At 45.3% G+C, this 17,111-nt stretch overlaps 2 protein-coding genes across 2 annotated transcripts; both read right to left on the bottom strand.

The window, feature by feature from the left end:
- Positions 1–252: 252 nt before the first annotated feature.
- On the bottom strand, positions 253–4,109 carry LOC119323375. The gene is made up of 7 exons (XM_037597017.1): positions 3,974–4,109; positions 3,813–3,899; positions 1,795–1,941; positions 1,181–1,313; positions 1,028–1,089; positions 873–939; positions 253–802 (listed from the first exon to the last, which is right to left on the bottom strand). Exons 1-7 carry the CDS (start codon positions 4,064–4,066, stop codon positions 636–638), a joined length of 756 nt encoding a protein of 251 aa, XP_037452914.1. The 5' UTR covers positions 4,067–4,109; the 3' UTR covers positions 253–635.
- Positions 4,086–8,646, bottom strand: LOC119323364 (signal recognition particle 54 kDa protein 2-like). The gene is made up of 8 exons (XM_037597006.1): positions 8,499–8,646; positions 6,342–6,788; positions 6,158–6,260; positions 5,792–5,945; positions 5,563–5,713; positions 4,487–4,635; positions 4,305–4,405; positions 4,086–4,217 (listed from the first exon to the last, which is right to left on the bottom strand). The coding sequence occupies exons 2-8, from the start codon at positions 6,786–6,788 to the stop codon at positions 4,120–4,122; spliced, it is 1,203 nt and encodes a 400-aa protein (XP_037452903.1). The 5' UTR covers positions 8,499–8,646; the 3' UTR covers positions 4,086–4,119.
- Between the last annotated feature and the right edge of the window lie 8,465 nt (positions 8,647–17,111).

Below are 17,111 nucleotides of genomic sequence, written 5' to 3' on the forward strand. Positions count from 1 at the left end.
ATTACTGCATGAGAATTGTTGTTATCTATATGTACGACTTCATCTATGTCAATACTATTGTCCCTGTGGTCCAGTGCCCTTGGGGACTAACCGAATGCATGAGAGTGGCGTGGATTGCATACTGGCAAGGATTTGGTCCCCAAATGGTTTTGGTGTCAAGCGGGGATCACCCAATCCTCTAGAGGATTAAATCCACTAGAGGATTAATTCTGCTACAACCGAACAAGGCCGTATGGAGATTTGGTAGGGCAATTCATCAGCGAAAATATTGCCGCTGGACAGTGCAATCAATCTTAGAGAAAGGGCATATGTATAGCCTGCAGGCAAAATGGGCATCTCGCCCACCACAACGTTTGCAGCTACAGCTGGAACATCATCCTCCCACAGGAAGGCAGGATTTACATCACAAGAATATCCCAACCTAGCCACTGCATGTGCAGCTCTATTTGCATCACGCTTGCAAGCTTGGATAGCGCAACTAGAAAACCATAGCCTTGCCCACACTTTCATGTCCTCGATAGGCATCACATACCTAGAGGCGTCTGGTCCATGATTGTTCATAGCCTGAGCGAGCAGTAGCAAGTGACTACCCTGATTGCACCTAGCTCTGCCGCCACATCAAAGCATCACATCCCTCATGAAGAGACCGAATCAGAAGACTCGGAGACCACAAAGTCTCTCATGTCTACATCCGATTCCGAACTCTCAGGCATGTAGTCACTGTCTTTGGGGTCAGACTTGGTAGTCTCACTGGATGAGCTTGACGTTCCCATGTGAGTATCTCTCTTGTCTTCTCTCTCAGCTACAGAGACTTAGGTTAGTATTTCAGCAATTTTAGCATATCAAACCCATTGCTTGTTCCGTAACATTACCTGTGGAATCAAAGTCGAACATCCGCATATCATTTTCCACCATTTTTAAGCGAGCCACCAGGTTTTCCTGGAAAGAATTATAGAAAAGATAAATGAAAATTTTCTCATGTTTAAACAGTTGAGATTAAAGAGCGATTAAAGCAGTAATAACTTGCCTGTTCATACAGAATGGCATCCCTCTGTTGTGCCTCCCATGCAACAGCCGTGCTTATCAAATCTGTTTGAGCACACCAAAATCCAATAAAATGAAAATAGCCACAAGCCCACAATTATTCTACAAATATTGTGCACTGCTTTTATTTTCTTACCTTTTAGGCTGGCAAAATTGGTGCTGCCTTCGGTCCTTCTTATAAAGATCTTTGCACGTCTAAGAATATCCGCTTTCATTGCTTCAAGTTGCTTCACTTTCTTACATTCAAGCTCCTTAACAATCTTTGCAAGCTGCAAGAAATCAGAAAACAACAGTAACATGTTCTATGTTAGAATATGCATGTCAGATAGGAGTATGCAGTCAGCTAGTAGTGTCAGTCTTTTTTTGCTTGTTCAGCATAGCTAGCTGCTTTTGAGCTTGTGTACTTGTGCATGTTGTGAGAAACAACAGAGAGGGTGAGAGGGAGAGGAGCTGAGTAATTAGCTCCAGCAGAGAGAGAGAGTGAGAGAGGGGCTGAATGATTCAACTAAGCTTCAGCGCTTAGTGCTCTGTGTGTGTGTGTGTGTGTGTGTGTGTGTGTGAGAGAGAGAGAGAGAGAGAGAGATGCTATCAATAAAGTTTCACTGCTAGTAGTAGCTGTGCGTGTGTGTGTGAAGCACATCTCAGAGAGAGGAGTTGAGCGATTCAACTTCTAACATTGTACTCAGGAAATGCCATTAATGCAGAGTAATTATCACTTGGTAAATAAGACCATTCGTGTTAAACTCTTACCTTCTCAAGCGATTTGGATGACAGGCTATTAGCCTGTTGAAGGAATGAACTGAGATTGTTCATCCTAGACTTGTAGGTCCTCTGTTCAGGGCATGTCACACCCAAGATGTTCCACAAATCCAAGGCTTTTGACATGAGATCCTTGAGCTGTTATATTTTACAGAAAAAATGCAGTTAGAGAGTAAAACAACAAACAAATTATAGATTTTTGTGTGGAAAAAATCTGGATGGGTTTGTCCATTCGACCACCACACTAAATATATAAATATAACTGACATCCCCACCATCTCTCTCCTATATTTTTGGATGGTTTCATCCATTGGACCTCAACCATCTCTCTCCTCAAACCCCCAGACATCTCCACGAGCACCACCAAACAGGCAAACACTACCTCTAAGCACACAGCTTCATCATCTCCATCACCACACCTCTGTTGCAACCACATGTCACTCATCGCCACCATTGGTGCGCCTTCACTGAATCACACTTGGCCTCACATCGCCTCCTCGCAGCTTCCACCATCTCAACCTGCGCCAAGGCATCAGTACCTAGTGCACCCAAACTCACCACCAACCTCCCCCTGTTTCACGACCTTCCATACCCTGGAACACCAATATCAGCGGCAGCACATCCCTGCTTCACAACACCAATATCAGCAGCAGTACATCCCTGCTTCACAACACCATTCATATGACAACACCAATGTGCAGGCACAACATCAACTCTACTCTGCCTGCTGCCCTGCTCTCTCTCGCCTGCTACTCTGTATCACATCTCAAGCCGACATCGCTCAGAGCGGCAAAGTACAAGTAAACTCTTTACTTTCACATCTCAGCCTCCATCATCTCCTTGATGACTTCCTCCAGCATCCCATCAGCAACACATTCAGCCTCCAATCACATCCCCCCCTTGCTGCAAATATCAAAATGTGGCATCTCATTCTCCTCAGTTCACCCACCTATTCACCCTAGCTGCCAGCCATCAGTAGCAGCAGCGCGCTCACCATTCACATCCCTTGACTTTTCTTGCTGCACCTCCTCAAACGCACAAATGCAACAAGGAGCGGGTTTGCTCCTCCTCTTCTCAGTTTCAGTTCTTCTGCATTCTCCAAATTGTTGCAGCCTGATGTACCTTCTGCACACGTGCACATGCACGAGCACAGCACAATACCTTTCTTACTCTCTCCTCAGGTACAGGTCCGGAGCAACACAGAGAACAGCCAACCATCATGGTCCTCACCTCGTCCTCCACCAACACAGCACAGCGGGCAAGCATTCATACTAATTGTGACCAGCAAATCCCTTGTGTATTTCTCTTCAGAGCAACACATGCAGCTACACTTGCTCTCATCTGTGTGTGCCTCTTCTCCCTCTATGCTCCTGGCAGCAAGCCAGGAGCACCTCCTACTTATCGCCTCTTCCAGTTCTCTGCACTGCTGTCTTGCACTAGTCCAAGTAAAGAACAATCCCCTCCTTCAGCAATAGCAACAATAAGCAGCGCCCTTCTCCTCCTTCTCTTTTTCTTCCCATGTACAGGTTTGGAGCACCACAAGCAGCACACAAGCTAATCTAATTGTATTTTTTTCTAGAATGGATTTCTTATGTGGAATACTAATGGATAGGGCCTCGTTGCTAAGTGCTATAAGATCTACCTCACCCTTCTCTTCCCATGTACTGATCAGCGGGCAGGGAAGTGCTTCCGAGACACACCGAGCCTTCAGATCCTATCCAGAGGAAACAAATGTCCCTGGATCCACTCCTCTTCCTCCTACATCTTCCTCCATCACTTCAGATCATGTCCTCCACTCGTTCTTCTACAGTATCCTACTCTACCTTTCTGATCACCATCTCATACAGAGTAGCAGCCCACTCTCAAACAACACATCTCGCCATGCGAGGCAGCCATGGCTTAAATTTAGAACTTGACTCAAGCTCTAGACTATTCTAGACTCTAGTAGGACGTTGACGGTAAGTAACTCACATTATAACATACTACATACCAAATTTATTTTGGCTTACCTTACTAGTTCTTCCATCCTTTTCGTTCTTCATGCTTCTTAGATTGATCATCATTATCTCTTTCCTTTCTTCTAATGAAGAGACAGACTGAAAAAAGAGAATAAAACCGTAAATGGCAGAAAAAAAATTATTGTTCTGATTCTATGGAACCTGTAGCTAACCTTGATTCTGCTCTTCTTGAGTTCTTGCTCGCCAAGGATGTCGCAAATTTTATTGTATTCTGATTCTGAACAAGAAATCTGCTGAGCAAGCATCCTGTGCTTCTCCAAGACAGCATGATATGCATTCAGGCATGTCTTTTCCATCTCTACAATCGCGTTTCTTCTTTCAGTCTCAGATACTTGCAGGTTGCCGAGCATACCATGCATATCTTCAACATTGATTGTAAAGTCCTATTCTTGTAATCTGAAATTTGAACAGAGCATTAGCGTAGCACCAATGTTCAGAAGGCGCAGCCATATGCAGAATGTAAATTAGATTGGTTTTATTTACCTAAAAGATTATTCACAAAGACCTTCACGTCAAAGGTTTCAAATGCATCAATTTGTTTTCCCGTTCCATAAAATATAACAGGACATGTTGCTGCTGCAAGTCTGAAAATAGGAAGATACTATGAATATACACCAAAACAATAATAATCTAATAAAATAAAAGAAGTAACAGTAGATACTAACGCGCTAAGTGTACCGCCTCCATTTGGATGGCGGTCCATTCTGGTCATGATAGCAGAACCAATAGAGCCATATCTCTTGCAGAACACAGCTACATCACATGCAGACTTGCCAGCTCCAGCATCAACTACGAGCACTACCAGATCTGGCTTCTGCAAAGAATCACAAGGTGGAATTTCAAAATAACAGGAGGTAGTGGGGAGTAAGTGTTCTGGGCTTATGGGTTGGAGCTAAGATTATAGGAGGATTCCTCCTGTGTGTGACTATAAAGTTCGTGCAGTGCAAGCCTTTTGTTTTCATCAAAGTTATCTGAATTAATGCTTATGGACAAAGCATTTGTGATCACTGTAAGGCGCTTGGTATCTTGTCAAATTCTTTTTTAACAATATATATATTCCTTGGACTGAAGAATAAAACTAGATACTTTCTCTTAGCAAATGACAATAAAATACTGATTAGATAATCAAGTTTCACTGTAAAAGTAAATTGGTTTAGGGTGGCTTTTGACCCATCATACTTAAGATCAATAATCAAGTTCCATTGAATATAACATTTTGATTAAATGTTTCCTGGAAAAATGTTATATGGGCATGCAGAATCATCTGAACTTTATTATCTGAGATTCTATGAAATAACACATTCCAGTATGAAAAGGACGATAGAAATGTAACAAAATACTGCCTCCGTTCCTAAATATAAGTCTTTTTAGAGATTCCAATATGGACTACATACGGAGCAGGAATGGAACGGAGGGAGTACTTAATTTCTTGCTAAAAGGAAATAAGAAGCATATAATCAGCCGTCAAACAGAAGCAAATTAAATGATAAGAGAACTGGTTTAGCAAGAAATCAGGCACGCGAAGCATTAGACATGGTAAGCATCATCAAAGAGAGGTGTATTTTAAAGGTATTCTCTGCATCTAATCATGTAGACATGTATTGGACATGTCATTGGATCGTATCTCGTTCATATTTATCATGTACGCATGAGTGCATTGTGATGGAGACTTGAAGGATGACATCTGGATCATGTTCTGAAGCTCCAGGAGAAGCAGAAGAAGTCAAGACAGAAACAATACCGTGGCCTTCTCAATTTTAAGGATTTTATCAAAAAGTGCATCTTTAGATGTAGAGCTCCCACTTGTATCAATTATTATAAGATCTGAGTTCTCCTTTCTGAATCTGTCCACGCCCTGAACGGCAACTCTCACAGGATCTGGTTCCAAATTGCTGCAGAAACAACATTTTAGTTTTTTTACCCTTGGTTAAATGCTAAAAACTTGCTTTTAACCAATAAAAACAGACTACCTTCCATAAAAAGGGATCTTAGCCTCGCGTGCAATCTGTTTTGTCCGATCAAGTGAACTACTTCCTCTTGTATCCGTGGAGACCATTGAAGGTTTGTATCCCTTATGTTTGTGATGGTACCCAAACTTGGCACAACTTGTAGTGTTACCAGAGCCTAGTCAAATGAGTAGTAACAATTAGGTGAGAGAGAGATTTAATATATACCCAAAATGAATATTTTTGGTACACAAATCCTACAAAATGACCTTAGGCTTGATGACATCAAGAGAAAGACTAAATGTGGACAGCATGATCTTTTTTGAAAAATGATAGATATCGCCCAAGTAACCAACATATATGAGGCAGGAAAATAGTTTAGAATACAACCTTGGAGACCTATCACCATTACAATACATGGCTTCCCCTTCTTGGGGACAAAGGATGGCTTCTTTCCAGGATCAACTAACTTGCATATCTCCTTGTGGACAACCTGCAAAACCAAAATCAGAGATCAAGGTTCGTCTACAAGATCAGTCTTATAATACATAAGAGAAGGATTTAATGACACAACCTGTTGTAGGTTGTGATTGCTTCCGCTCACAGTGAGATCTATGGCCTTCTTGAGTTTTAACTGCAGCTCCGAGACCATCTCTGAGCAGAAATCTGCCTTAAGCAATGCTTCAGCTATCTCAGATAGGCACTCGTCGAACACTCCCCTATCAACCAAGGTGGTACACATCCGCGCCAATGTGCGGGACAAGTGCACACGCAACTGTGGGTGCACCATCTTTGGACGAATCTTGTGAGTCTTCTTAGGTGATGTGGAACACGAACTCTGGAGTTGCCACTCATGGTCCTCTTTCTCGAGCACTGATGTTGCCCCCACCTCCATCGCAGAGCTCCTCAACGCCTGGAAGGCGCCACTCGCACCTGCACCTCCACCAGCAGGAGGAGGCGGTCCCGATTGCACGCGGGGTAGAGGACCATGGACCTGACATGGGCCCCTCCGACTGTCCATCTGTAGTGATACGCATTAGCATTATATACTATGAGCCCGTAAGAAAAGTATAAAGCAATTAGATCAAAGCAAAAAAGTTAATAACTTGCTAGTTACAAGCATGAACTTACTTATCTACAACTCTAGTGCTACTGGACGACTAACTGAAGTAACAAAAGCACTTGGTCGATCATGAAAGACATCTAGACTTAAGCTCAAAAGTCCTCTAATAATTCTATACAGATATAAAAGCACTAGGACAAAGCTACCACATGACATTAGAATTCGTCCAGCACCTCCAAGACACAATTGTAGTACTATACTAGATTACATAAGCTATATTAAACAAACATCAAGTAAACTGGATAACTCTAGGAACCTGCACTGCAATCATATAATACATACAGATCGATCCTTAAAATAATTATATACAGATATAAATATTCATGGCCAGAAGTTTCAACAGCGCTGGATTTAAGACAACGCCACATACCAAACTAACCGAAGAATCAAGCATATCAGTGAACCAAACTCCAACCTACAAACGATAATCTGCATCTTAATAACTAATCTGCACTCACAGCATTAAACTGCATCTGAATGACTAATAAAAAAAAGATTCTCAAGCCTAAGTTCCCAACGATATCTGCATGCTTACACTTCCTTCGCTAATATTCGTACTGGATAACTAGGAAAAATTATAAACATGACAGATCAACCCACAACTATTTATAACCAGATACATAACAACTCATGCAAACAATTTCCAGAACACCACCAACAAACTGATCAAACAATCAGGCAGATAAGTTAACCAAACTTTAAACTATAAAGATAATTGCAGTTGAAATATTAATCTGCATTTATAGCACTAAACGGCAAAATCACTAGAACAAAGCTAACCAGGTAACATAATTGGCAGGGAAACCTCTTCTGGCACCCTCAAGCCAAAACTGCAGTAGCATTTACTATATATTTTCAAGCTATGAACTCTAACCGGATTTACAAGTACTCATGGACACCAGTTGCACCAGCGGCACAATGGTAGGTTACACCACCTACCAAACCAGCCAAACTAAGCTAGAAATAGTTGGTTGAACCATGGCTAACCAAACTCCAACCTACAAAGTTAATCTGCATTTACAACCTTAAACAACACAATCGGCCAAAACACTAGAATAAGTTAACCCGGTAACAGCAGTTGTCAGGGATTCTAATAGTATCTATTAGACTTCTGTACAGACGTTGATCAAATCAGATTGATGCGCCGTCCGTGGCCACCAGGCAGCAGATCTGGCCGAGCCAGACCAGGCCGCTGCCGCTCCTGCCAAGGACGCGCCCGCGCCCACGAAGCCCACCACGCCGCCGCCACGCACCCGCGACCCCGCCGCCAGCGCCCGCCGCCGCGCCGCCACGCCCCTCGTCAGCGCGACGCCACGCCCGCTGCCGCCGGCCCGCGCCAGCCGCCACCGAGCGAAGGGAGGAAGGGCCCCGCCGCCGCCGACGCCGGCGGGCTTCGCCCGTCAGCGCGCTCCGGCGGCGGCGAGGAGAAGAGGAGAGGAGGAGAGAGGACTGAGACGGCGGCTAGGGTTTCCCTCCCGGGTCGCTCGCGGGAGCGACACGGGAGGGGGGGAGGGGGGTTTCGAAGATTAAACTCACCGAGCAAAATTCGGCACCACGCGGCGGGGGAGGAGGAGGAGGAGGCTGGGGAGGAAGGATCCAGATATTTACCTCGGAAGCGGAGGGGGAGGACCCGAGCTCGGCGGGAAGCGACGGGGAGAGGTCGGGAGAACCGTTGGCGATCGCCGGGGAGGAGAGGGAAGGAAGGGGGGGTTCTGGGTTTCGCTTGCGTTACCAGGCTTGCCGCTTGGCAAGAACAATGAGGCCTCCTCGTTTTTTTTTCCCTTGATGATGGAAGGCCTCCTCGTCTTCAACACATCGCTCGAGGGAAAGCCACAAGCCCGCTCACCTTTGTTTTTTTTAGGGGTCAAGCCCGCTCACTAGCACATGCTTACCATTCTTTTTGCGAAAATAATAGCACATACCCAATGGCATCGGTTTTTTTTTTCATTTTTTTCTTTTTAGGAATTTTCTTTTAAAAAACAGAAAATATACTTTAAATTGGTTTATTTAAGAACGGTAAAGTTAAACTATAAACGGTAGAAAACTAACGTTATGGAGTGACGCCTGTGTCGTAGGACGCGGATTGTACAGTCCTAAGATGGAGAGAAGAATCGTGCAGACGTGTGGGAGAGAGTGCACGTGAAGGGTAGGTCCCTGCACAACAACTTCATGTTGGTCCAAAGCACGGCTCGTAGACTAAATGCCCTATGAATACCTGCGGTTCTGCTCAAGCTGGATATTTCTAACGCTTTCAATTTTGTACAATGGCCCTTTTTGATTGAGGTGTTGCAGCAGCTTGGTTTTGGACCTAGGTGGAGATCTTGAATTTGTGGGATTCTTGCTACATCCACCACCAAGATTTTGGTGAATGGTGACCCCGGGGATACTATTTACAACTACAAGGGGTTAAGGCAAGGCGACCCAATTTCACCAATGTTGTTTATTCTTACTATGGAGTCTTTGCAGAGGTTGTTTGATCGGGCCATGCGCAGAGGTATTTTGGAGCCCTTGGCCCGGAGAGGCATGAGGCAACGTTTGTCCATTTTTGCGGATGATGTGGCGGTGTTCATCAAACCTACACATGTGGAGCTTGAGTGTAAGGGCATATTTATCCCTAAGGTGTTTTGGTGATTGATGGCAATGCTTTTGCGGACTAATCGTGTGCGCTGAGTTTTTCAGAGATTCATCCTTTGGCACGAGACGATTCCCTCCCCTCGGAGTGTTATTCAAGACAGTGCAGCTCTTTTGTTTCTATGTTGGTGGACTAATTTTGTAGGAGTCTCCGTACTATCAAGAGGGGGTCCGCTGTGGTAAGGCTAGGGTGGAATCAACACGTACACATCCTTGTCACACCCTCTGAGCCTTTCCGCTTCAATGGAGAGCTCATTCCCTTTCTTATGTGCTTCGTTTGGTCCCAGCGGTAGTACCACGGGCCACAGCGGTAGTACCGCCCGAGTGCATCAAGCGGCAGTACCACTCCTTAGCGGTAGTACCGCTTGGAGCCCTCCACCGTAGTACCGTTGCGGCTCCATGCTCCTACCGCCTCGACTCGAGGGCTCGTTTTTTGTGTCAGGTTTTGCGGCACTAGTTGCGGTAGTAGAGGCGGTCGTACCGCTCCTAAGCAGTAGTACCGCCCTTACCACCGCGGTAGTACCGCTCTGGGTCCAGGTCCTCCCTTTGCTCCTCGCTCCCCTCTTCTACGCGGCAGTACCGCGAGGTGGAACGATAGTACCGCTGGCCACAGCGGTAGTACCGCCTTCCCCAACGGTAGTACCACTCTCTGCGGGGCAGCTTTGGGGGGTAACGGTTGGATTGTTCCCCCCACTATATAAGGGGGTCTTCTTCCCCAAAGTTGACCCACCTCTTCCCCCATAAGCTCCATTGTTACTCCAAGATCCATTTTCGCCCGATCTCTCTCCCTAGCCAATCAAACTTGTTGATTTGCTCGGGATATGTTGAGAAGGCCCCGATCTACACTTCCACCAAGAGAAATTTGATTCCCCCCACTAATCCCTAGCGGATCTTGTTACTCTTAGGTGTTTGAGCACCCTAGACGGTTGAGGTCACCGCGGAGCCATAGTCCATTGTGGTGAAGCTTCGTGGTGTCGTTGGGAGCCTCCAATTAAGTTGTGGAGATAGCCCCAACCTTGTTTGTAAAGGTTCGGTCGCCGCCTTCAAGGGCACCAATAGTGGAATCACGGCATCTCGCATTGTGTGAGGGCGTGAGGAGAATACGGTGGCCCTAGTGGCTTCTTGGGAAGCATTGTGCCTCCACACCGCTCTAACGGAGACGTACTTCCCCTCAAAAGGAAGGAACTTCGGTAACACATCCTCGTCTCCATCGGCTCCACTCTTGGTTATCTCGTGCCTTTACTTGTCCAAGCTTATTTGTGTTGTATCCCTTACTTGTTTGTGCGCTTGTTGATTGCTGCATCATATAGGTTGCTCACCTAGTTGCATATCTAGACAACTTACTTTGATGCAAAGTTTAATTTGGTAAAGAAAAGCTAAAAATTGTTAGTTGCCTATTCACCCCCCCCCTCTAGTCAACTATATCGATCCTTTCAATTGGTATCAGAGTCTCGTCTCTTTATTAAGGACTTTGTCATCCGAAGAGTATGGTTGACACCGTAGACGGTAGGGAGGAGCACTCCGGTGTGAATCCGAGCTCGTCTACGGGTGATGGGGGAACTGCGGTGTCTCGTGAGGAATTCAATGTGGCTTTGGACACATTGAAAACCTCCATGAAAACCGAGGTTGAAAGCATGTTTAATAAATTCTTAGAAGGACTTAAACTATCTACCTCGCCGTTGAAAGTGGGGGATCCCACCGACAAGGTGACGGATGCTAACTCCGACAAGGGGGAAGCTACTAGTGAAAAGGATCCTTCTACTAGTGGTAGAAATGGCACCAGCATCTTTGCCATGTGGCACCTCCAGTCTATGGAGGACCGATTCCTTCTACCCATTTAAATCATGCCGGCCCTCCTCCTAAGATTGTGAAAAATGAGTACTTTGATTCTTGGGTTTATTGCTTCAAGCGTCATTTAAATCATGTGAACACTAATCTTTGGAGAATCATTGAAGAAGGTTTCCATCCACATGACCGAAGCAACTTCACCCCTAGAGAAGCCGTGGACCATCAATTCAATGAGAATGCTCTCTTCATCATTCAAGATGCAGTTCTACCCGAAGATCTCCCTCATCTTCGACCCTTCGACATGGCCAAAGACGCATGGCATTGCGTTCTTTCCCTCTATAAGGGAAGTGCAAGCATTCAACGCTCCAACTATGAAGTGGTGCAAGGTGAAGCCGATGAGTTTGCAATGAAAGAAGATGAAGAACCTCGTGAGCTCTTTCGGAGAGTTACCAAGCTTGCGGTCTCACTCCGAGATCATGGGAGCAAGGACACGGATGACAATTGGATCAAGCGCAAGTTTCTCAAAGCTATGATGCCTTACCACAAGGCCTTGTCCTCCGTCATCTGTCAAAGACCGGACTTCCACTCCTTGACCTCAAATGAAGTGTTGGATGAGTTTGTGGCAATGAGGATCTTGGACAAGACTGCCAACAACGCGGTGTTGCGCTCTCAAAGGGTAAAGAAGCCCAACCTTGGCTTAAAAGCCAAGGTTATTATGGAAGAAGAGGAAGATGGGGAGAGCAACCCCGAAGATACAAAATATGATTATCATGAGCACATGGCTCTTGCTTCAAGGCAATTTTGTGGCAAGAAGAACACAAGACCCAACTTCAACAAGAACAACTCAAGTGGGTTCAAGGGCAAGCAACGTGTGAGAACATGTTACAATTGTGGCAATGTGAGCCATTTTGTTGTGGATTGCCCTTACGAGAAGCGGGAAGACAACAGTGGCAAGCTCATCCGAAAGGACAAAGCCAAGTCCTTCCCAAACAATAACAACTTCACCAAAAAGACTCCTACTCGAGGGTTGGTGGTTCAAGAAGAATACCATGAGGATGACGATGATGATGAAGAGAGTGAAGCCATGGCCATGGCCTCCGTTGCCATTGCCACATCTCCACGGGTGTCCCTCTTTGACTCTCCCAATGAGAACATCACCGCCAAGTGTCTCATGGCTAAAGCCACCAACAAGGTAACCCCCAACATCAAAACCACCATCATTACTAATCCCTCCTTGACGGATGGCATTGATGAAAGTGAGGGTTCTAATGAGGAAGTGAATGAGGTTGAGTCTTTTATGAGTAAGCTCAAGGGCAAATCCAAGAAGCACTTTGTTGCTCTCTTGGAACAACTTGGTGAAGCCAATGAATGATCGAGGCTCATGAAGAAACCATCTCTAAGATGGAAGGTCATAGTCGTGACAATGCCGATGAGATATCGGATCTCTCTAATGCTCTTGAGGAAGAGTGTGGGCATCGTTTGGCTCTTGAGGAGTCACACAACGATGACCATGCTAAGTTAAAGAAAGATCTTGATCATGCTCTTGTTGTGTCTTGTGTGCTAACTTCCGAGAAGGCTAAACTTGGCATTGACCATGCTAGACTCAAGGAGAAGTATGATTTACTTGAAAAGGCCCACAAGGTCTTGAAGGGTGCTCATGCTAGCCTCAAGGAGTCTCATGCTCAACTCCAAGTTAAGCTAACCAAAGAAAAGGCCACCTTTCCTCATATGGTATTAATTGATAATGCAATGCCACTAACCCGTGTTGTGAGCATGTGCATCTTGTGGAGGAGAATGCCAAATTGAAGGAGCAACTTGAGAAAGGCCTTGTGACATGCATACAAGGTGAGAAGAACCTCAACGACCTTTTGAGCAATCAAAAGGAAATTGTGGCCAAGGAGGGAGTTGGGTTCGCACCCAAGTCCAAGAACAAGAAGAAGAACGACAAGACCAAACGACCTCCTCCTCTCAACCAAACTTTTGTAAAGGAGGGAGAGGGTGCTCCTAAGGAGAAGAAGAACAGCGTGAAGGGTGGTGATGTCAAAAAGGGCAAAGCCACCTCTTCCAACAAAGCCAGCGACTTTAACCCTTCTTATGTGTTGTGTTGTGCCAGTGATGGGCATGTTTTATGCTAATTTTGTTGGTTCTCCTTATGAGTACATTGAATGGTCTATTTGGGTTCCTAAGACCCTTGTTACTAACATCAAAGGACTCATTACTAAATGGGTACCTAAAACCAAGCATTGATCTCTTGTAGGTGTTTGCTTCCGGTGGGGGATCATGATTGCTCTATAGTGGAGCAACAAATCATATTACCGGGAGCAAGGACTTGGTGGTGGACGTGCACGAGATCCCATCTATGCCCACCAATGTCGAGTGGGGTGATGCCTCGTCTTCTAAGGTATTGGGTCTTGACAAGGTTGTCATTTCTCATGATCTAACGATCGAGAAAGTCATGCTTGTTGAGTCCCTTGCGTACAATCTACTTTCCGTTCGTCAACTTGCACTCATGGGCTTTGCCACTTTCTTTGATATTGATACCGTGGCCCTCTTGTGGAGCAAGACTCTTAAAGTAGCCTTTGTTGGGCATGTCGAGAACGGTATCTATGTGATTAACTTTTCGGAGCGACCCACTAAGACCGTGACATGCCTAATGGCTAAAGTTGATGTGGGATGGCTTTGGCATCGCCATTTAGCCCATGTCAATATGAGATCTTTGCAAAGTATTCTCAAGGGGGACCGTGTCCATGCACTAACAAATGTTAGTTTTGCCAAAGATCGTGCTTGCAGTGCTTGTATCGAAGGAAAGCTTCATGAAAAGGCTCACCCTCCCACGACTATCATCTACTCGAAGAGACCCTTGGAGCTCCTTCACATGGATCTCTTTGGGCCTCCATCGTTTGATAGTCTTGGAGGTAGAAAGTATTGCTTGGTGATTGTGGATGATTATTCAAGGTACACTTGGGTATTTTTCTTCAAGAGGAAGAGTGAGACTCAACAAACCGTCATCGACTTTGCGAATGAAGCTCAACGTCAACATGATGCAAAGATCTTGACAATAAGAAGTGACGATGGCACCGAGTTCAAGAACTACACCTTGGATGAGTCTCTTAGTGATGAGGGGATCAAACATCAATATGTTGCACCATATACCCCTCAACAAAATGGTGTCGCAGAGAGGAAGAACCGGACGTTGATGGATGCGAAAGGACCATGATGGCGGAGTTCAAGTCTCCATACAACTTTTGAGCTGAAGCCATCAACACAGCATGTCATGCATCCAATCGGCTCTGTCTCCGCAAAGGCTTGAACAAGACTCCTTATGAAATACTTACCGGTAACAAGCCCAACCTCAAGTACTTCCGGGTGTTCGGGTGTAAGTGTTTCATTCTCAAGAAAGGTGTTCGCTTGTCTACATTTGAGGCTAGAGCTTATGAGGGCATATTTGTTGGTTATGCTACAAACTCTCATGCTTACCGTGTCCTCAACAAGTCCACTAGACTCATTGAGGAGACGTGTAACATGGAGTTTGACGAAAATAACGGCTCCCAAGTGGAGCAAAGTGGTACTTGTGATGTAGGTGATGAAATTCCTCCCCGGGCCATAAGAAGAATGGATGTGGGTCATATCCTACCATTGAGGAACCCCTTGTGGCCGAAGGAGAAGGACAATGCTCCACTCAAGTGGCCATCACCAACCCAAGACCCACACGCTTCCGAAGAACAAAGTGAAGGCCCTCAACCTCATGAACAAGACCAAGGGCAAGATCAACCTCAAGATGGTGGTGAACCACCAAATGTTGCCCAAGGTCAAATTCTCCCCCTCGAGCAAGTTCAAGATCAAGAGCAAGCTCAAGATCTAGAACAAGCTCAAGACGGTGCTCAAGATAATCAAGTTAACCCTCATCCTTCCACATCCGAGGAGGAATTAGAGCGTCGTGCCGCGAAGATTACCTCCAAGCTCACCACCCAAGGTCATCTCATGGAGAATGTGGTTGGAAGCCTAAGAAAGTTGTAAGCACTCGTAGACAATTAGCAAACTATTGTGAACATCACGTGTTTGTCTCTTGTGTTGAACCCCAAAAGGTCTATGAGGCGCTCGAAGATTCGGATTGGCTTAATGCCATGCATGAAGAACTCAACAACTTCGAGCACAAGAAGGTGTGGAGATTGGTTCCAAGGCCATCGGGGAACCACAATGTCATTGGAACCAAGTGTATATTCAAGAACAAGCAAGATGCTCATGGGAACATCGTTCGCAACAAGGCAAGATTGGTTGCACAAGGCTACTCCCAAGTCGAGGATATCGACTACGGTGAAACCTTTGCTCCTGTTGCTCGCCTTGAATCCATTCATTTGTTGATTGCTTATGCTTCCCATCACAACTTTAAGTTACAACAAATGGATGTGAAGAGTGCTTTTCTTAATGGTCCTATTAATGAGTTGGTTTATGTCAAGCAACCCCCCGGGTTCGAGGATCCCTACTTCCCGGATCATGTGTATCAACTCGATAAGGCACTCTATGGCCTTAAGCAAGCCCCACGTGCGTGGTATGACCACCTTACCAAGTTGTTGCAAGATCGTGGATTTGAGGTTGGGTAAATCGATCCCACTCTTTTTACTAAGAAGGTCAAAGGGGATTTGTTTGTATGCCAACTATATGTTGATGATATTATCTTTGGTTCCCCTAACAAAGCTTTCAATGAGGAATTTTCCGCTCTCATGACCTCTAAGTTCAAGATGTCTTCGATGGGAGAGTTGAAGTTCTTCCTTGGTTTTGATATCAAGCAAAGAAGAGAAGGTACCTTCATCAACCAAGCCAAATACACTCAAGACATGCTAAAAAGATTCAAGCTAAGCGATGTCAAGCCGGCTTCTACTCCAATGCCCACCAAGTGCCAACTTGACATTGATCCCAATGGTAAAGCGGTGGATCAAAAGGTATATCACTCCATGATTGGCTCCTTGCTTTACCTTTGTGCATCTAGACCGGATATCATGTTGAGTGTGGGAATGTGTGCACGGTTTCAAGCCACATCGAAGGAAAGCCACTTTGTGGTGGTCAAGCGAATCTTTCGATATTTGTCTCATACCCCAAACTTTGGCTTATGGTACCCAAGAGGAGCAAACTTCAAGCTAGAAGGATATATGGATTATGATTGGGCGGGAGACAAAGTGGATAGGAAGTCCACTTCCGGAGGGTGCCAATTTCTTGGTTGCTCTTTGGTGAGTTGGTCTTCCAAGAAGCAAAGTCGTGTGTCTCTCTCGTCCATCGAAGCGGAGTATGTGGCGGCCGGTAGTTGTTGTGCACAACTCTTATGGATGAGGCAAACTTTAAAGGAGTACGGTGTCATTTGTGACAAAGTGCCTCTTTGGTGTGACAATGAAAGTGCCATCAAGATTTCTCTCAACCCGGTGCAACATTTCAAGACGAAGCATATTGAGATTTGGTATCACTTCATCCGGGATCACATTAGGAGAGGGGAGATCGAGCTCAAGTATGTCAACACTCATGATAATCTTGCAGATATTTTCACGAAGCCCTTGGATGAAGCAATATTTCATGAGTTAAGGCATGAGCTAAATATCATTGATTCGAGCAATGTGACTTGAACCCATGCACACCCCACCACATTCAACTTGTTGTCTAGTTTAGATGTAGGCCCGGACATATGGGGAGTGTTGTTCTCTCAATGAACTCTCCCTCCCCCCATTATGCATAAATTGATCGTATCTTTCACATTAACCATTTTTGATGGTACTGTGCTTCAAGGACGAGTTGTGGTCATGGGCCCAAGGTTAA

Source organism: Triticum dicoccoides, chromosome 1B, assembly GCF_002162155.2.
Source record: "Triticum dicoccoides isolate Atlit2015 ecotype Zavitan chromosome 1B, WEW_v2.0, whole genome shotgun sequence".
Classification (NCBI taxonomy): Eukaryota; Viridiplantae; Streptophyta; class Magnoliopsida; order Poales; family Poaceae; genus Triticum; species Triticum dicoccoides.